At 31.4% G+C, this 22,333-nt stretch overlaps 2 protein-coding genes and 1 pseudogene across 2 annotated transcripts; all 3 read right to left on the bottom strand.

Moving 5' to 3' along the window:
• Positions 1 to 574: 574 nt before the first annotated feature.
• On the bottom strand, positions 575 to 3,145 carry LOC114715164 (uncharacterized; annotated as a pseudogene).
• A 5,865-nt stretch (positions 3,146 to 9,010) lies between these two features.
• LOC114715214 (F-box/kelch-repeat protein At3g17530-like) lies at positions 9,011 to 10,435 on the bottom strand. Its single transcript, XM_028900008.1, has 2 exons — positions 10,377 to 10,435; positions 9,011 to 10,271 (listed from the first exon to the last, which is right to left on the bottom strand). Exons 1-2 carry the CDS (start codon positions 10,433 to 10,435, stop codon positions 9,011 to 9,013), a joined length of 1,320 nt encoding a protein of 439 aa, XP_028755841.1.
• A 2,406-nt stretch (positions 10,436 to 12,841) lies between these two features.
• Positions 12,842 to 14,053, bottom strand: LOC114715213 (putative F-box protein At1g33530). The gene has a single exon (XM_028900007.1). It carries the CDS (start codon positions 14,051 to 14,053, stop codon positions 12,842 to 12,844), a length of 1,212 nt encoding a protein of 403 aa, XP_028755840.1.
• Positions 14,054 to 22,333: the final 8,280 nt, after the last annotated feature.

The raw sequence follows: 22,333 nt of genomic DNA, 5'->3' as shown, positions 1-22,333 counted from the left end.
AGCTGAATCCTGACTAAATAAATTTGACTTGCACTAGACTTTCAAAGTTTTTGTAAGAATCAAGTAACTTTGCACCATTTGATACTTCTATGTGTCATGGACATCTTGTGCTTCATTACATTTGACACGTAATACACTCAAACTGAGCTGTCCAAAGCATTGCCCAAAAAATTAAGAATAAAAAACTACACTGTCCAAGCTATTATATAACCAACTATTGCTGACGTAGCCTCCAGTGCCTTATTTGTAGTCATATCAGTCATTCTCTACGAAATCAAACTTTTACTAATTGATGAAATGGATGTGCGACGATGGCAATTCCAACAATTTTCACCTCCATTCAAATAACACTCCTATCACCATTACCATTTCAACAACATATTTCAAACAACTAATGCCAATTTGCATTTACAGACAAATATGCTCTTTGATCCTATTTCCTCACATGTTTTTAAAGACAAATAGATCAATTATTATTCACAATGCATTCTTCTTACCTAGTCAACTAATCAGAAACATTAGTAAGTGTTAAAATGATCAAGCAGCAAGTAGCAAATCCTCCAGAAAGGTATCTCTAAACCAGCAAAAGTCAACATACCTGTCTTGATAACCTTCTGATTTCTTGATTAAGAATTACACTAAAGAGATTCAGGTCTTCATGGTTTCTCCTAGGAAAATAAAAAAGTGTCAATTTTAGTATAAAGCTCATTCAAAGTGACATAATGACTTAAATTCATGACCTAAAGTATATTTGGGAACCTGTTCACGAACTTCAATTCAATCTCATCTGCTGCACCAATATAGATTTACGGAATAGCCTGGATGACTAAAGAAAAAGTCAAACCAAGGTAACAAAACTTGAAAGTCTATAATGAAATTAATAGCAATCATACACCTGAACTACAACTCAAGCAATGGAAGCATGAGACCAATTTCACAAATCTGAATACTGCTTTTCTAAAGGGCAGCCTAAGATACAGTCCACCAACACAATCCATGCATCAGATGAAAGAAGTTGAATAAACTTCAAGTGCAGAGAAAAACATGGCTTGCTACAAACCTATCAACCATACTTTTTGGTAGCACTTATCTTTAAGACATCAAACACATATGAGGAAAGGTGAAGGATTTAAGTTCCAGAAACTAGTTCAAGCATTTTGTTCTCTGTCATAAGCTTGTAACTGTCTTCACATACAGACCAAATTTCCCCCTTGACATTTAGATTTATTCTGTACATGTTGAGACCATCTTACGTAACTCTCCCCCTATATTGCCCTTCTCTTTAGACAAAGAAAATTATTTTTCTTCTCCTTACATCTATGTTGAAATTTCATTCATTCATTGAGTTTATGTGTATGGGGGAAAACGTAGTTTTACGCTGGTTATCAAGAAAACAAAACCCACTCTCTCTCTCTCTACACCCACACACACACACGCACACGCACACATCAATGTGAAGAAATAAGAATAGCACTAATAAGGACGGTATGGTTGGTGAAGGGTCAACTTGTTTTCAAAGAGAAATTTCACTTAAGCACTCTATGTAACAAGTATACAACTGCTGAAGGAAAATAATGACGCTTAAAGAAACTAAAAGAAGTACATGTTTATATATATAAAAGAAATGTCCACACCTATCATCCCATCGAGAAAGGCGGCATGCAAGCTGTGCTATAACTTCATGGACTGTTCTGGGCACGTTGTACCCTCCTGCAGAAAGAAGCTCCTAATCAAAGCAAAGCATTGAAGCTATGAAATCAAAAATATTACTACCCATTAAAAGAATATGCCAAGCAAGAACAACCTGAACTTCTGTGATTCCCAGAACATTTACACTCGGAACTGATCCTTTTACATGCATTACGGTTACTAGGAAGTTTTGAGCTTGCCAAGACCTAAGTACAATGGGGATGTCATCTTCATCAACAAGAGGGTCACCAACCGATTGTCCCAAGAGCTCAAATAACAGCCCCCCAGCAACTCTGACAGGGACCTACTTAAATTAAAATTATATTAATATCAAGGGAAAAAGGTATAAAATTTATTGTAATGCCGTGTTACAAATATTATTACTAATATGAAATCCAAAAGGATCCCTTCTACTCCTCCGGTGTTAAATGTAAGACACACTACAAAATGGGTCTTATATTTAGAACCAGAGGAGTACCATCTATAATATCATAATTGATGAACACCCATAATCACCACTATAGATCATTTGTTGAGGTTTATTTAGGCATTAATTGTCATTGTAACATAAACTTTGATTAAAAATAAAACTATAGAAAATTTTCAATCCCTCACAAAGTCCCCAGACACAATTACTAACTTTGAACTGTGTTGCAGATGTTCTGTATCAGCTCATAATTACTTAGGCTATTACTAATGTGCATCTAAATGATCAGTGTAAACTAGATTAAGTGATAGAATAGATTGCAAGATGATTTACATGTAAGACTAGTAATCACGTATAGGATAAGTAATTAAAAGGCAATATACCTCATACAAGAGATGTTTCATCCGATCACTTATCAGCCGACTTTCATCTCTCAAAGCCAAACTAATGGCAGGATGTAACCATTGAGCATTGCTGAGCCAAGCTTCAATGTTTGGGTGACCTGCAGAAACATGGCACCACCATATAGGCCCAGCAGGACGCTCCCAATAGGGAGCTGCCAGATCAGCCACAGTGCGATCATCTTCCTCATCAGCAAACTCAAAGTGTTGAGAGGACCAGACTGTATCAACCTGAACTTTCTGGACGAGTTCGGAAATCCTTGCCCATCCAATTGGCACCCAATGACTACCATCATATTTTTCTGTGACATCGGATTGACTAAACTGAAGGACCTTGCTGTCCTTTTCATCATCTATGGCATGTAACCTACTGCCCCTCAAGTCATTTGCAGATGACAAATCTGATAACTTGTTTCCATATAACCTCGGGGAAGAGGAATCTATCAGATCATTTAAAGGATCAAGCATTTTTGAATATTCACCTTCCATTTGTAATCTATCTGAGGTCCTTGATGAGTGCTTTGACTTAATTGATCTTCGCCGACCTCGAACAAATTCAAATGCACAAATAAGACCATCAGTCCAAAGGTCATCTCCAGGATTGGGATCTCTACTGTGATTGGTTCTACAGTTTCCTGGATTCGTACGTTTCCCCTGGGAATTTGAGTCGTTCACTGTGTCACTCATTTTATCTTCACCTTTGGACATATAGAAAACCAACCACACTTATCAAGGCAGATTTTGGAGTACAATCTTCACAGGACCTGTCACTCTTTAATCAATGAATGGTTTCAATAGTGATAATCACAGTGATTAATATTTGACCGCCAACAGAAAGCTTTCCAGGATTATCAACAAATAATGCTGCAAGTCAAACAGAAACATGTGTTAATATTCTACTTCAGATAGCTCATATATTAAACAAATGAGAATCAGGAGAAAGGGTGAAAGAAAACTAAACTAAAATGACCAATGCTTCCCACACCTATGACAAGCACATAAAACTAATTCAATTAATTGCAGTAAGAGGTTTCACATAAAAGTTCTAAGAACGTGTCTTAACTTTTAACCACATGAACTTCTTTGTGATTACGTATCTGCGGAGACGAGAGACAAACAAGGGTATACATAATAAGCATATTTTTTAAAGACCTACTCTCTCGCGCGCGAGCATTCGGATCACCACTTTAACATGTTCTTACAATACTTGACAACCGTCCCGTGTCCAAATTAATGAGAAGAATAAAAACAGAATAGGGAAAATATAACTTCATGCGCCTCGATAATTCAATCAATAAGTAGTCGAGTAAATAACGAACACAGATACCATCCAGACACCATGAACTAAGGAAAATCAAGTAAATTCCATAAACATAGAAACATATCAGCATAATTGGCAGCGAGAATAAGATGCAAGAAGAGGACATAAACACAAGCATTCTCAGTCTTACAAGTCGAAACTATGGCTCCGATCTTGTGAGCGGAGGAATATCATGTTGATGATAATAATTACCAAGGAGACAGTCCAGAAAGGTGTATGAGAAAAGAAAAAGGAATTAACCCGAAGAATGTGAAGAGTAAAGATTAAAGAATGAGATACTTCAAAATGCTGAAAGGGGCTCTCCGGAAAAAGAAGAGAGAGAATAATATGCAGTGGGGGGTACACAGTGTCGGAGCAGACAGGGAAAAAAGGCTGGGGGCGATGTGGATTGCTTTATTCAGTTATTCGCGGCAAAAGAAACACTCTTGCGTATTTGTCATGCCAAATTTGGATTCTTTATTTCTCTTTTTCTCTCCTCTCCCTCCCCCCTGTCACTCTACCAACCCTTGTGAAAATGTAATCTCTCTGACTGCTCATCAATATTGTCAATGTTTACCGGCAAAAAAATATGTATTATAAATAATTTTAAACTAGAAAAATTGCAATAATGTCTCACTTAAAAAAATTAAATATAAAAAGATCTCCTAAATATCAAATTATTCTGAAGTCTTAAAGAACCTCATTACAAAGAATTTATTTATTTAATTATCAAATTACTTTTTTTTAATATATATTGATAACTGAAAAAACAATAGTTAACAACTTAATATGTAAGGATTAACAACTATCACGATAGATATTAACACCTCATGTTTTTTTTTGTAATGTATTGAGAAAATGTGTTGTTAATACCTGACGTGATAATTGTTAATTGTTACACTTTAAATTGTTAATAATTACACTTTCAGTTATCAATGTATGTGCTTGAAGAGAAATAAGGACAATTTAGTAATTAAACAAATAAATTCTCTTACAATAAGGTTTCTTAAAACTTCATAATAATTTGATGATTTTAAGATTTTTTTTATATTTAATTATCTTGGATAAGACTTTATTACAATTTTTTCTTTTAAATTTTGTATCATACTCAAAAAAAAATGTGGGCTTGAATTAGAAACACCATGAAGAAGTAGCAGCCCCAAAAAGGAGACAAAATTTGCCAGAAAAGGTAAGATACGATGCTAAAAAACGTATTTGGATTTTTTTTTTTAATTCACTTACTTCTTTCTTTCTTTTTTCAGAAAATTAATATACAAGTCCATGTAGTTTTACCTGACTTCTAATGAGGTATTTGGGTGTTCTCTTCTGCATCCTTCACCTGATTAAAATATGTGGAAATCAGTTGAAACTACAAGAATATAATAAAAAATTGTAGGAACTTTATTAAAACTCAGGTAAAACTACATGTAGACATGCTATAAAAAAAACTACATAAACCTCATTAAAAATCAAGTGAAGCTAGAGAGACTTGTTAATTTTTTTATTTTCTATTTTTGTTATTAATTGCGATGAAGAGATTGACTTTAACTGGAGTTACAGGAAAAGACTTTAAAGTGAAAAGGTTTCTACTTCTTGAATAGAAGTAAACAGAATATACACCCTACAATTTTGATAAGAGGTAAGTAATTTTGATTTCTTGTTCCCAAAGTTTCGAGCTTCACTTTCATCATAAGAAAACTTTTTCTCCGACCTTTACATAGATGTTCAATTTTCATTCATCCATCAACATAATTATTCCTGCTCCATTGCAGGATATGAGAATCCAAACCATTTATTTTTGTTATTATTGCGTTGTACTAATCCTAAAGATGTTTGCATGAGTTTCAATTATATATACTCCAATTCTTAATACTAACCCCGGTCCTTAATATAAGAACTCGTTTGATTTTTATTTTGATTCTAAATGTAAAACTCCAATTCACTTTGTCCCTCATATTTATCTATTTTTTTAAAGTAGTACTTGTAATAATGATAGTTCTAGTTAATACACATGATTAGCAAAAATATTTTACGAAAGACAATACCTATTTATTACAAATAACTAATTTAACTAGTTTTTTAAATCTATTTAAATTAGTTAACTAGTTCTTATATTAAGGATATGAGATAGTATAACAATTAGACATGAATGATTTCGTTTGGTTATATACTCATTTTTTTTTCCAACAAATACTCAATCCATTTTGGCGTTCAAAATATAAAATTTTTTCATAACTTTTCCTAAAAAATAAAAATTGCATGTATTAGAGGAATTTTTCATCAAGAAAGTAATTTTTATGAAAATAATTAAAAAGGTTTTTAAGAAAAATCAACACAAATCTTTAATGAATAACTAATTTAATTAATTTTTGTAGTCACTGCGAATCAATTATCCAACTTATACATTTAATATCGTAGTGCTTTACATCAAGTGAACTGTTTTCTTATAAATTGGGCGTTTTCTAAAAGAGAAATTGCAAAAAAAGACATTGGAATTGTGAAAACGCAGATATGAACCATTGATAACTTCATTGAGTTTTGATAATTTCATGACATATTATTATTATCAAAAGCTATAGTGAAGTTGTCAATGGCCCTTATTTGCGTTTTTACAATTTCAAGATTTTTTTTTTGCAAGTTTCCCTTTTTTAAATTACACTGTCAATAATTGTAAAAATTGAAAATTCTGTGCGTCACATAGATCACCGTCATTAATAAGCACCATTTTTTCAAAAACCGTTTTCAAATTGCAACTCCGAGAACTTGTAGAGCATCGAACAAAGTTGATAAAAATTCCATAATCGTGTCCACATCATCATTTTTTTCTTGAATAATTTAAAAATTAAAGCAAGCAAGCAGGCTATTTTTCATATATATTATATATATATATATATGTCATTTTATTTTGTAGGATATACGCATTTTGAACTATCTAATCTCTAATGATGATTAGAATCTTTAAAAATAATTTTTTAATCATAATTTATGATTTACAAGATAAATATATAAAAACATTTTATCTTAGTTTATACGAACGTGCTTATAACATGACATTTCATTTTGTAGGTTATATCAGTACACACAATATAATGAATGAATATTTACCACATAAATATGATGAAGCTAATAAATCAAAAATATACCCTACAAAATCATGAGTCTAACTTTTGAACAATGTGTGTTGGTAGCATTTTCAAGGGATCTTCATTATGAATTCATGGTCTTAAAAAAAAGATATGGGAACTTTGAAATACTACATCCGATCTTTAATAAAAGAGTTCATTTAAATTTTATTTTAGTTTTAAATATAAAATCTCAATTCACTTTGTTTCGTTTTCATATTTATCTATTTTTTCTCAAGATAATCCTTATAATAATAGTATATGCCAATATATTTGATTAGTAAAGATGTTTTAAAAGATAATATCTATTCATTATAAATAACTAATTTAATTAATTTTTTTAATCTATTCAAATTAGTTAATTAATTTTTATATTAACGACCAGTCAAGCTAGCTATATGACTCTCTGTTTTTAGTTGTTGACTGATGAGAAAAAGACATCTCGTAGCGGGGAAAATCGATGGGCTTTTCAAGAGGCGGGCGCGAGCCGAGTTCATATTTCCTTTGCGTGAACAGCTAAAACGTTGTTTTTTTTTTTTTTTTTTTTATAAAAAAAACCATAATCAGTGTTTTTGGGGCCAATATCTTTTATCTTGAGTACGTGTCGATGAAGTTTTAAATATTCTTTATCTGGTTAGATACTTGAATACATAATCTTTGTCATTAATATTATAAAGATATTTAGATTCAACTTTTTATATTACGATTTCCATAGTAAAATTATTATTATTATTATAATACAAGTTCACTATGATAAAATGATCACTTTGCAATCACGTGATCTTTTAAATATTACATATCAGTGTTATCAAAAAAATACGGTAACTATAAATATAAAGATATATCAATCATGATTTGCTATCAATATTCTCTTTAGCCAAATCAGATTTTAATTCTTATTTTATAATAGAGTTATGCAACTCTTTTATCTTTTACTACTATCTATATAAAAGGAGATTACGGCTAAAATTCTGAATTATGGATTTCATTCCTATTCTGAGCCAAGGAAATTAAATTCTGTAATCAATTTTAAAATAAAATATACTCTAATCACCTTTTTTTCTTAATTACATAAACTTTGCCTCTATTTTGAAAACATACATTTTAATCCAAACTAGTAATACATTGTTAATTAAAGAATATTCTAAAAATATTCTTAAAGTATATTTCTTAATTAAAAATCATAATAGAATAAATACTGCTTACTAATTTATCTTTAACTTTATATAAGGTTTTATTTTGATCGCTTACCTTTAAAAAGTAAACTTTTAGTCATCTAACCCTAGAGTCGTTAACAAAAAATGATGATATCAAACTTTTGAATATTAATAACATAATACTAAATACTATAATATTAAGTTTAATTTTTAAAACAACTATGATTGTTTAAAAAAAATTATCATTTAAAACTAATAATTTTAGGGTTAAAAGATTAAAAGTATACTTTTTAAGTTAAGTGATCAAACTGAAACTTTACATAAAGTTAAAGGACTAAATGTATAATTTATCCTGTATTAAAACTATTTACTTATACTGATATGACCGATTAAACGATTATTTTCAATGCACTTAAACAATTAGGATAGTTGGAAGAATTTTAAAATTTCAAACCACTCAATTATATTGTTTCTCTTAATAAGCATGCACAAGGTGAAAATAACTTATATTTAAAACGAAGAAAGCATTTGATTTTCCTTTGTCTTAGTAAGTTTAGAAAGTTTTGGTTGTGTTGCGATTAATTAATGTCAAATGCTCTTCTTTCCCGATTACGTTGTTAAGTTATGTTCTAATAAATTTCAAATTACAATTACAATTCTATCTATGTATGGCTGATGGAACTTAACCAATTAATACTTGTCGCAAATAGGCAAAAAAAGAAAAATCATCTGGGAAAAAGTAAAATAGAGTTTTGAATTTTCAGATAATCAATAGGTCAAATATAGCCAGAAACATCTCGTATTAAAAATCTACCCTTCATCACATTCTATGTAATAAATCTAAAATGACAAGGATTATTTTCCACCAAAATAGTCAAATAAAAAGAAAATTTGCATTATAATAAAATTAACCTTTAGAATAAAGGTTCTTCAAGGTGAATGTTGCCAATTGGTACGAGACTTTCCACGTGATTGAAAACATCATCATAGAATCCAGGGATCATAGAAATCCTACCCTCATTAATACTAATGATCTCAGTAAAAGATTGACAAACCCTTTGTTTATCATTCTCCATTTCGCTGCCACTTCCATTCGTAGGTATGGGCTTTTCATCAGAAAAGAAGACAAAGTTATTCCTCCAAATGGTCATAGGAATCATTGTCGTGCCTGAGCAAATATCGCTAGGAAATTTTCCAGTCCAACTCCATCTTCCTGTTGATGAACTTATACCGTCCTCTTCCTCTAATACCCACAAATCGATCCAAGAATGTAAATGACCAATTGTAGGGACACGAATTATAGCAAGTTTATTATTATGCACAGATAGATCGCAATAATGTCCACGACAAAATACTTGAGGAGGCCATGGTATCGCTGTAAACACTTCCGTCGCTATGTCAAATGAAAGAATGAAATAACCTTGTTCCTTGCCCCCCACTTTTCCTCGTAGAGTTCGCCAAAACATACGTCCATTGACAGTGACCCAATCACCATTGGGACGTACACCCTTTAAGTTCTCAGTTCCTATTTCCTTCCACGAATCTGTGCTTAAGGAATAGACTTCAATCGGGCTACCATAATGGATGGTAACATGTATTTGCACTATCTTATAATCATTAACAATTGGGCTAAACCCAAATCCAATGCAATCCCACTCAGTAGTTTCATAAGTTCTGGTTCTAGGGATTTGTTTAACCTCTCCAGTGGCAGGATTCCACAACAAAATGGATTTGCGGAAATTGCGTGAGGCAGATCTATCGTAGTACTGATTGATTTCAGCACAAACCAAACCATTACAGGAACCGACGATCTTAACGTTCAACTTGGAATCGAGTAGTGAAGGTGGGATTTGAAGTTCACGAACATGCATCTCAGAATCCATCAAACGTAGCTGCAAAGGTCTTGAAGTTCCATTCTGTCTGCAAGGAAGAACTGAAGGAGGGTATGGATGAGGATATCTCCAAAGAAGAAGTGAAGGGTATTGATGAGTAGAGCGACGGAGGTGATCATCGACGAAAGATGGACGCTTGATGAGATTTTTCCATTTTTTGGAGACGCATTGAAATCTGATTAGGGATTTCACCGGAAGTCGTATGAGAATTCCTCTGATGATTTCTTCGGGAAAATATGGCGTCTCGCCATCCATTAACCTCTGCTTCGTGGTGGTCGGAAATCTATCAAAAGAAAGTAAAAGGAATTAGAGGATGAAAATCAAAGCTATATAACTACGTATGTGTGTGCGTGTGTGCGCTTTCAGTTGTCGGCTGAGAAGAAGAAACCTCGCAGATGAAAGATCGATGGGGTCTTTGGGGCGAGCCAAGTTTATATGAATTTCCATTCCGTAAAAAGTGGAAACTGTTACGAAAATGAGAAATATGAGCAAGATTTGGAATGAAAGATATGAGTAAGATAAGAGAGAAATTGAGATACAATATCATTCTCTTATTTTCTTGTCTACTTCTCTTCTCCAATCTACGTTAATTTTATAACAGAAACTAATTTTTAATGATAAATAAGTGTTTTTGGGGCCTATATCTTAATTTTAATGAAGTTTTAAATGCTCTCCCTCTAGATAAATATTTAAATACATAGTGTTTGCCATTATCACTGAGATTTAATTTTTTAGTTAATTTGTACTAATTGCAAATCTATATTCTAATATTATTGGCCAAAAAATAATCTATCGTCTAATTATTATATAGGTTCAGTAATCAGTATCTCTTGATTTTTTTTTCCTGCCATCGGAGTATCTCTTGAAATTGAAGTATTGTAATCATGTGATCTTTTAAATATTATATATCTTATCAAAAAAATTACATCTATAAAAAATTAATATAATATTAACGATTTCCTATCGTTATTACCTTTAATGAAATTAGATTTTTATTCTAATTTTATAAGGTAGAAAGTAGAAACTATATAAAAGGGCAGATTACGGCTATAATTATATGCTTTTGAGTTTTGAGTTTCGAGTTTCATTCCTATGATTCTGAGTTTGGAAATTAATTTTATCAACTACTATTTATCAGCGGTAAAAAGCTCCAAGCTTTACCATTTTATATTGATTGACCATATATTAATTGATGTTATTTAACCAATCATACGTTAATGATATGATGATATTGATAATTTATGCTGGGGATTTTATAAGGTGACATGGCAACTAATTAATTAATTTTCAAACCTGCTTTTTATTTCATTTTATCAATAATAATTATTATCTCAACTACAGCAGCTCATTATCCGTTGCGGGTCAAAAAAAAAAAAAAAAGCAGCTTGTTGTCCATTAACTTACCTAACAATCCAAAACAATTGGATAAATTAATTTATCGTATTGAAAGTTCGAATATTTATGGATATGAAGAGTGTGTGAGTTTTATCTCTTAAGGGCTATATTTAGGTGAAGTTACTTATATCAATTATATATGTTTAATTCTCTAATCACATATAGTTAGTCATGTATTTTATTTTTTTAATTATTAGCATTTAATATCATTTAATTATAAACCCATATAGAAAGATATAAAATATATAATCATATGTGATTAGAGAACTTAACATAATAAATATACTTAAGGAAAAATTGCAATAACACCCCATCTAAGAGAATTGAATACAAAAAAAGTCCTTTGAAATTTTAAAGTCACAAGAGACCTCATTGCAAGATATTTCATTTATTTAATTATCAAATTGCTCTTTTTTTTTAAAGTATGTATTAACAACTGAAAGTATAGTAACTAACAACTTAAGGTGTAATAATTAATAACTATCATAACAAATATTAACAACTTATGTATTACATTTTTGTGATGAGTTGAGAAAATATGTTATTAATACCTGCTGCAATAGTTGTTAATCCTTATACAAGACTACTCTTTCAATTATCAATATATACTTAAAAAAGATAATTTGTTAATTAAATAAATAAAATTTATTACAATTAGGTCCCTTAGGATTTCATAATAATTTGATAATTTCAAAAAATCTTTTTGTATTTAATTCTTTTGGGTAAGACCTTATTGCAATATTTCCTATAATTAACTTCACCTAAATATTTTCCTTACCTATATTAATATGACCAATTTAAACAATTTGTATCGTTGGGAAAAATTTAAAATTTCCAACTACTCAATTGTTTCTCTTAATAAGCACGCATAAGGTAAAAATAACTTATATTTAAAATGAAGAAAGCATTTGATTTTCCTTTATCTTAGTGTATTTTGAAAATTTTGATTGTCTTGTAGTTAATTAATGCCAGATATTCTTCTGTCTGGATTTCGTTGTTTTTTATGTTCTAATAAGCCACAGCTAATAAATCTAGTAGTGTAATTTTGATGGTTAAAAATATGGATCTCTAGAAGAAAGATAATAGAGTACAAATCTTGGAATCACTCAACAACTTTTTAACAATAAGAGTTAATAAATTTCAAATTACAACTCTATCTACGTGTCGATAGAAGTAAACCAATTAATACTTGTCGAAAATAGCCAAAAAAAATCATGTGGAAAAAAAATTACATTTTTGAATTTGCAGAATGCAATCTGATATAATCAATAGGTCAAATATAGCCAGAAACAACTCGTACTAAAAAAATCTACCCTTCATATCATTCTATATAACACATCTAAATGGCATCAAAATTTATATCACTAATCCAAACTGGCAAGGATATGGATTATTTTCCACCAAAATGTTTAAATGAAAAGCAAATTTGCAATGTAATAAAATTCAGCTTTAAAATCATCAAGGCTCTTCAAAGTGAATGTTGCCAACTGGTACAAGACTTTCTACATGATTGAGAGCCCAACTACCATAGCATTGAGGGATCTCAAATATCTTGCCCTCATTAGTAATGATGCTTAAGGAAAATCGATTCTCCATTTCGCCGCCGCTTTCATTTGTAAGGCTAGGCTCCCTAATACAAAAGAAGACAAATTTGTTCCCCCACATGGTCCGAGGAACGTCAAACTTGGCTGGACATGGATTGCTAGTATATATTTTAGTCCAAATCCATCTTTCTGTCGATGAACTTGTGCCCTTCTCCTCTAACACCCACAAGTGGATCAAAGAATATAAATACTTTGGAGGGCGACCGACTCTAGGCACATAAATTATAGCAAGCTTGTTATCATCATAAGCAGACAAAGTGAATTCAAAGCCTCCTGAAACATCTAATTGAGGAGGTCCTGGTATCACTGTAAAAACTTCCAAAGCTATGTCAAATGAAAGTATCAAACAAGTACGATATACGCCATCCTCTTTATCCTCTGGAGTTGCAGCATCCCAAAAGATACGTCCATTGACAGTGACCCAATTACAAATAATATCAGAAGGACTTACACCCTTTAAGCTCTCAGATTCTATTTCCTTCCACGAACCTATGCTTAATGAATACACTTCAATCACCATATCCCCATCATACCCATCATATATTTGCACTATTTTATAATCGTTAACAATCGTACTGAACCCAAATCCGACGTAAACCGACTCATAAGGATGTTTAGAGCTTCTGGTTGTAGGGATTTTTCTAACATCCCCAGTAGCAGGATTCCACAACAAAAAGGATGCGGAGGAGGCAGATTTATCATACCCATCGATTTCAGCACAAACCAATCCATTACAGGAACCAACGATACTAAATGTCAATAAGGAACGGAGTGGTAAAGGTGGGTTTTGAACTTCACGAACGTGCATCTCAGAATCCATCAAACGTAACTGCAAAGGTTTAAAACGTCCATTACTTTTCCTAAGAAGAAGTGAAGGGTTTTGATGAGTCGAGTAATGGAGGTGTTCGTCGATGAAAGACGGCGACTTGATGAGATTTTTCCAGCGTTCGGAGACACATTGAAATCTGATTAGGGATTTCACCGGAAGTCGTTTCAGAATTTGTCTGATGATTTCTTCGTGAAGATATGGCGCCGCCGTGTCGCCACCCGCTATCCTCTGCTTCATGGTGTTCGACTTGGAAATCTACCAGAGGCTGAAAATCAGAAAGCTATATAACTATATATATGCTTTGAGTTGCCAATCGGCTGAGAATGAAGAAGAAATCTCGCGGAGGAAAGATCGATGGGAAATGGAAACGTATTTTCAACGATAAATCACTGTTTTAATCTTTATCTTAATGAGCATCTGCTGGGGAATATGGAAAGCTAGGTGCAAGTTCATGTTTGAACATGTGGATACTGATGCCTTTTTGTGTGTTGCAGGAGCTCTGAGGTTGGTTAGAGATCACTGGGAAGCGACAGAAAGGAAGAGAAATATTATAACAGTGAAACAGGATTTTGATCGTCAACTAATTTGGAAAAGACCAATGACAGGGACAGTAAAAGTGAACATAGATGCTGCTTATTGTGCAAAAACAAGGAAGGCTGCCATTGGTTTGATCAGTAGGGATTGGGCTGGTAGATTTTTGGGAGGAATTGGGAGAATGGTGGATGCTAACTCTGCATTTATGGCAGAAAGCCTGGGCTTGCTGGAGGCCCTAGATAATAGAGACCTGTGGTGGGGAGGTAATCTGATTATTGAGATGGATTGCCAGGATTTATACTATAGGGTACGAAGGAAAGAAGCCAAGGGTTGTGAATGGTCTTGTGAGGATATTGTGATGAAATGCATTGGCTTGCTGCAGACTTCACATTTTGAGAATGTGGAAGTGTCTCTGGTAGCAAGGAGTGGGAATTGTGCTGCTGATTGGCTGGCAGCTCAAATTATGAGGGGATTGGTACCGCAAGGATGGTTGTCAAAACCACCAACCTCTCTGACTGAGTTGCTGAGGAAGGATTTGGAACCTAGGGAGCCTGCAGTGGAGTTTAGGACTGGTATAGGCTAAGTTTCTAGTTCTATTTTCGTTCTTTGCTGTATTTGCTTTTCTGGTTAGCTTTCTGTGTGGTAGGTTGTATCTTAGGCTTTTTTGAGTGTTTTCTCTTGGCTTCGGCTATTGGTGTTTGTATCCTTTTTTGCTTATTAATAAAATTGACTGTTTTGACCAAAAAAAAAAAAATCTTTATCTTAATGAAGTTTTAAATGTTCTGCATCTAGATGAATATTTAAATGCATAGTGTTTGCCATTATATATAAAGATAATAGGATTTAACTTTTTAGTTAATTTCTAATTGCTAATCTATATTCCATAACTGCTGGCCAAAAATCTATCTTGTATAATTCTATTATTATTATATAGATTCAGTATCTCTTGAAATTGAAGTATTGTGATCATGTGATCTTTTAAATATGATATATATTTTATCAAAAAGTTACATTACATCTATGCAAATTAATATAATATTATTAACGATTTCCTATCATTATTTTCTCCAATCAAATTAGATTTTAATTCTAATTTTATAAGGTAGAAACTATATAAAAGGAAAGATTACGGCTCTAATTATATACTTTTGAGTTTTGAGTTTCATTCCTATGATTCTGAGTTTAAAAATTAATTTTATCAACTACTTTTTGTGAACGGTAAAATATTTTCAAGCTTTACCCTATATATTGATTGGCCATATATCTATATATATATATATATATATATATTAATTGATATTATTTTGCCAATCATATATTGATGACATTGATAATTTATACTGAGGATTTTAAAGTGGCATGGCAGTAGCTAATTAATTAATTTCCAAACCTGCCCTTTTTTAACTTTTATCAATAATAATTGTTATCTCAATTACACTTGTTTGTTATCCCTTAATAACTTACATAACAATCCAAAACAATTGTATAAATCAATTCATCATGTTATGCTATTTTCCGGGTGACTATTTTTGGTTTGGGTGCAAGTTTATTGTCTTGAATGAAATAACGAAAGAAAAAACAATTTTTACACCCTCACCGTCCTTAAAGTCTTAAAAGCTCACTGTTTCACAAGGATTCAAGATAGAAATTATCAATAGACTTATATTCAGATATTCTTTCAGTCCTTAATATGAGACTTATTTAGCTAATTTGATTAGATTAAGAAAGTTAGGTAAATTAGTTAATTACAAAAAAATGACATGTTTTTCCTAAAATACCATAATCATCTTCCTTAATATCCTCTTTCATTTTTCTACTAGATTATATTTGAAGGAGTATCCATAAGGATAATTTGGGAAAAATTGATAAATATGATAAATAGGTCTTATATATAGGACTAAAATTAACTCAACAATTAGGTCCTATATTAAGGATCGGAGGAGTACTACAATATGTTAAATTTATTTATTTCATTTGAGTTGAGATTGTAAAACATAAAATTTGCTATAAGAAAATTTGTTCTCCAACCTCTACGTATCTGTTCCATTTTCATTCATCCATCAACATAATTCCTAATGATGTCCGTGTAGTAAAAAAAAAAAAAAAAGGGAAAAAGACAAAAACTTTTAGCTATGTTTGCCAAGCAGCTCGAATTAATTTAGTTATATGATTTATAGTTTCAGTTTATATTAATTACCTCTATTCTTTAGTATAAAAGCAAGTGAAACGATTTTTTTGTTTTGAATATATTTAAAAACTCAATCCTCTTTCCTTTCAAATTAACAATTTTGTTCCTAAATTCTTCCTATCAATTGCATGCATTAAGAAATTTTTTCATTAAGAAAATAGTTTTTAATGAAAATAATTAAAATTGTTAGTTAACGGTTAGTTATCCTAGCGGTAACGCTATCACCTCCTTGACAATTTTATGTAGACAAGCTGTTGCAACTAAAATCAATAGTCGTTTTATCCCTTCTTTTTTGATTGCGGTATATGTTCCTTTGGTTCTCATTCACAACTAACAAGTATATTGTAATTTCGACTGTAAAAATATGGATATTTAGAAAAAAGCTAATAGAATACAAATCTAGAATCACTCATCAATATAATGTTCTAACAAGATTTATATTTATGATTGCTTGATATATAAGTAAATTTCAAATTGAACCTCTATCTATACATCCCTAATGGAAGTCAACCAATTAATACTTGTTGCAAATAGCAAAATCCTGGGGGAAATACTATTTTGAATGTTCAGAGTGGCAGAGACGAGCAACCTCATATTATGAATAGGTCAAATGTAGGCCCCAAAAAAGGCATCTGGTACTGAAAATCTACCCTTCATCATTCTATGTAACATAGAGAGAGAGCATCAAAACTTGTCATTAATCTAAACTGATAAGAATTAATTTCAACAAAAAAAAATGAACAAAAATAAATTTGCATTGTAACAAATATCCTTTATAGGATCATCAAGATTCTTCAAAGTAAATGTTGCCAATTGGAACAAGACTTTCAACATAATTGAAAACATTACCATGGCGAAATCCAGGGATAGCAAGCATCTTAGTCTCATTAGTGATATTGATCAAATGTAACTGACCAAAGTTTTCTTGGTCTGTCTTCATTATACCACTTTTATTCACAAGTCTATATTTTTCAAAACAACCAATGAAAATTTCATTCTTCCAAATGATTTCAGGAAATTTTAGAGCTTGTTTGGTTTCTTGTTTTGAAAACAATTTTTTGTTTTTAAAAACAGAAAAAAAAAAAAAAACTTGTTTGGTAACTTATTTTTAGTTGATTGTTTTAAAAAACAAAAAAATAGTAACATGTTTTTAAAAACTTAAAAACCAAAACAACTTTTACATGCTTTCTTGTTTTTGTTTTTGTGTTTTTTTATTTTTTGATTTGAAAAATTTTTAAAAATTTTCTTTTCTTCTTACTTACTATCTACTCCTCCGGTCCTAATTATAAGACCCAATTGACTTATTTGAGGAGATTAAGGAAGTAAGTTAAGTTGGTTATTTATAATAAATAAGTGTTGTCATTCCTAAAATATTCTTGCTAATTAAGTATATTGGCTAAAACTATCATTATTAGAAGGATTATCTTGGAAAAAATGTATAAATATAAGAGAGAAAATGGATTGGGTCTTATAATTAGGACCAAATAAAAAGTCAAATTGGGTCTTATAATAAGGACCGGAGGAGTACTATTTATCAATACCAATGGCAACTATCACTTACCAAATGTGATTTTTTATCGCTTTTTCTTGTAAACATGATTTTTTAAAATTATTATTCAAACAAATGCTTTTGTTTTTTGTTTTCAAAAATAGTTTTAAAAAACAATTTTACAAAATTGTTTTGAGAACAAGAAAACAAAAAACAAAAACAAACAGCCCTTAATGTGCATGGGAAGGGCTTGCAACTAGATTTTTTAGTCCAACTCCATCTCTCCGCACTTGAACTTACGCTCTCCTCTAACACTCACAAATCAATCAAACAGCTAGAGAGAGAAAGTATAGCAACTTTGTCGTCATGCACAGTCAATTTAACATCACTTGAAATTTACGCAGATATAGGAGGCCATTGTATCAATGTAAAAACTCCCATATATAGCCAAACGTGGAGCGAACCCACTTAGGAAGTTTACGAGTTTTGGTTATAGGGATCTGTCTGATCTCTCCAGTAGCAGGATTCATTACAACACAGAGCAGGCCATTGCAGGAACCGATGATTGTAGCGCCGAGCGAGGAACCGATCAAAGGTGAAATTTAATTTTATTTTGGCCCACCTAAAGGTTTTTAGTTTCTAGAATGTTTTTGGTCCATGAAACAATGACCAAAATGAAAATGAGGTTAAATTTTAAAAACTAAGTCAAAGCGAGATCAAATTTATTGCAATTATAATTAACCTATAATCATTATTATAGAAGAAAACAGAAGAAAGTTGCTTAGTTGTTATTGATATTTTATACTACCTCCGATCCTAATTATAAGAGTCAGTTGACTAATTTGAGGAAATTAAGGAAGTAAGTTGAGTTAGCTATTTATCCTAAATAGGTGTTGTCTTTTCTAAAATATCCTTGTTAATCAAGCGTATTGACTAGAATTATAATTATTATTATGACTATCTTGGAAAAAAATTGAGTAAATATGAGAGACAAAATAGATTGGGGTCTTATATTTAGAACCAAAATAAAAGTCAAATAGGGTCTTATATTAAGGACCGGAGGTAGTAGTAATTATTTTTTAGACCTTATTACAATTCTTCCGAAAAAAATTGATCTCTGAGAAGAAAGCAAAGAAATTAAAGGCCTGAGAATCAAAAGGACATGCATGAGTTTTTAGTCGTCGGCCGACCGGGAGGAAGCAATCTCACAAGGCAAAGCCGTCGCATTCAATCGGGACCACAAGGGATTACGGAAAAAATAAAAAATGGGACGACGATGGTCACGAGTCGCAACCCAACTTGATAATCTCGTTCATTATTATTGTTGTTGTTGTTATAGGTTAATACTATAAGACTCTTATATTAATATTTATAAGAGTCTTATATTTATGATATAATTTTTGCTTCTTCAAATTTACTCTTATTTTCATTTTGGTCCATCAAATTTTTACGGTGTTGATCCCTTAAGTTTCTTTTCATTTAAAATTAAAACATTGATTTATGCTACCTCCGGTTCTAAATATAAGAACTAGTTGACTAATTTGAGTAGATTAAAAAAATAAATTATGTTATTTATTTGTTATAAATAGGTATTGTATTTTCTAAAATATTCTTACTAATTAAATGTATTGGCTAAAACTACTATTATTAGAAGGACAACTTTGAAAAAAATAAAGAAATATGAAAGACAAAGTGAATGGAGATCTTATATCTAGGACTAAAATAAAAGTCAAACAAAATCTTATATTGAGGATAGGAGGAAGTATAATTCAATAGAAACCTGAGCCATTTTATCCCTTAATTAAGTGATAAAAACCTATAATTTGAAATTTAAAGGACCAAAACTAAAATGAAGGGAAAAGTAAAAAATGAAATATTTACTATTATTATTTACTTGAATTGATAGATGTACTTTTGTTGAAAACTTATCCTCATGAATATATCAGTTTTTTCACGTGATCAGGAAAAGTCTATAAATAGTTAAATATTAAAAGTTTTACATTTTAAATATTTATACTGATTAAATTTTGAATATTTAATCAGGTCTCAAAGGCACAGGCACCCAACCCTCATTAGTTGATTTTTTTTAAAGTCCTATTTTTACTTCTTGTTGACTTTTTGCTTAATCTTAATAGAGTTCTTAAAATCTTTCTTCTTGTTAGTACTTTTTTTCAATCTTCAACTAATTTTGAGGTCATGTGGCAACTAACTGAGCCCTTCACAGCTTTTCCTTTTTCTTGGCAATAATGATTTCTCTTATGAAATTTTGTTATCCATTTAACTTCACAATTTAAAATATCCGAAGATTCCATGTTCATAAACTTTGATTGGACTGTAATTAAAATCCAAAAAATAAAATCACGTTAATCTATATATATATATATATATTTCAATACCCCGAATTTATACTCTCTATAGTTGAAAGCATCAAGCATAAGTATTCCCCCAACTTACATTTGATCGATGTTGCCCTTCTCTTCTAGCAAAGATAAAAAAATTTTATCTTTACATGTCTGCTGAATTATCATTCATCCATTTGTCTAATGTTTGTGCGGGTGTGTGAGAGAGAGTGTGTTAATGAATTCTGCAAACTTAGAACTGGAAATGACTTTGTTAAGCCCATAAATTAGTCCTGTGCATGAACATGAGCCACTTATCCAAGTTAATATGCTTTGTCCTAGAATGAAGAATTGGATTTGATGTTAACGACACAATACTAAGATTGTCACATAAAAGCAGTGGAGGATAAGATTGTTCTGATATTTAGCTTCAGTAACAGCATTTGTGATGCTTCTGAATTCTGGTTCCTTTCATGATCTAGTCACAGTTGGTTGCTTCTTTGAGGACCAAGATCACATCATAAGATTTGGTCCTAGGACAATGCAGTAACCTAAGATGCTGCTTCTGTTAAATCTAAAATCTTTGCTCTTCCAATGAGCAGATCATGATCTATAGTTCCCTTTGGATACCTAACCAATTTTTTGGATAATTTTCCAATGAGAATTACATGGTTTCTGCGAAAACTTCTTGACCATATAGGAAACCTCTGGCCATTAATCTAATCATGTCATCTGTAAAATCATCATCACCAAATCTCTTGTGAGATTTGCCCAACGCACAAGCTCTGTAACAAGAAAAAGAAAGTAAAGGAAATTTTATTACTTCAATGGAACATTACAATCTTTGAGAGTAAATTCCTCAATTCAATCATAGATGGATGACCTAGCCTATTTTGACAGTTATAAACACCATCATCCTGGCTCTATGACAGGCTATTAGAATTCAAACCATTTATAATTTATGCTTTGTGCCTCATTGTGTTTTGTGATCTGGTGCTTTCTTTATATCATTTCTCCTTGTTGCATCGTAATGATCTTAAAGATGCTCAAATATGTGAGACGAATTTTTCCAGCAAAATTGCACTTTACATTACCTCAACTATTTTTCTGAAAAATTGGGTGTCCTAATTTGTGAAAATTCTGCGCATCATACGCATCACGGATAATGGGTTACATCACATACAGATATTGCGAATCAATGTTTTCTGCAGACAGCTTTTCATTGTCATCCATGAAATGTGCAATTAGAACTCCTTAAATCGTTGCTTACAAAGTTACAACATGTGATGAAGCTAATAAATAAATGTAAGAAAATACTTTGCAAAATCATGAGAAATATAGCAAGCAAGTATTCTTTGAGACGATTGTTTTAAAAGCCAGACTTTTCAAAATTACATGTTACTCTGCAAATGAATTCATGGTCACGAGAACCACTAAGATAAAAGAACATCGCTATAACAAAGATAAGCTTGACATATGACTGTCATTAAACTTATACCTAATCATGCTTCAAGATCTACTGTATCTGTAACTAGAAAATTTTAATTCTGCAGCCTACGCCTATTATCTACCTGTCTGAGGCTGGTTTTTCTTAATATTGATTACATCAATGAAACAAAACGTTAAAATATTGATCTCAAGCAGAAAGCTAATGAAGTACAAATCCTAGAATGATCCAGTGTTGTTCTAACAACAACTATCATTATGATTGATCGTCTTATGTTATAGAAGTAAAACTCTTTATATGCATCACTAACGGAAGTCAAGCAATTAAAATTTGCTGAAAATCAGTGGTGAAGGTGAGCTGTGATGAAAGATTGATAGGAAATCTTTGCACAAAGATTGAAATCTTAGAAGATGTCCAATAAAAATATTCCCAAACGATGAATATACCAGCATTTAAATAACATTATACAACTGTCTTTTTTTTTTTGGGGGGGGGGGGGAGAACGACATGATATTATAGA

This window comes from Neltuma alba, unplaced genomic scaffold, assembly GCF_004799145.2.
Source record: "Neltuma alba isolate B1F8T4 unplaced genomic scaffold, ASM479914v2 tig00011578_pilon, whole genome shotgun sequence".
Taxonomy (NCBI): Eukaryota; Viridiplantae; Streptophyta; class Magnoliopsida; order Fabales; family Fabaceae; genus Neltuma; species Neltuma alba.
This window is presented reverse-complemented; position numbering and strand designations above follow the sequence as displayed.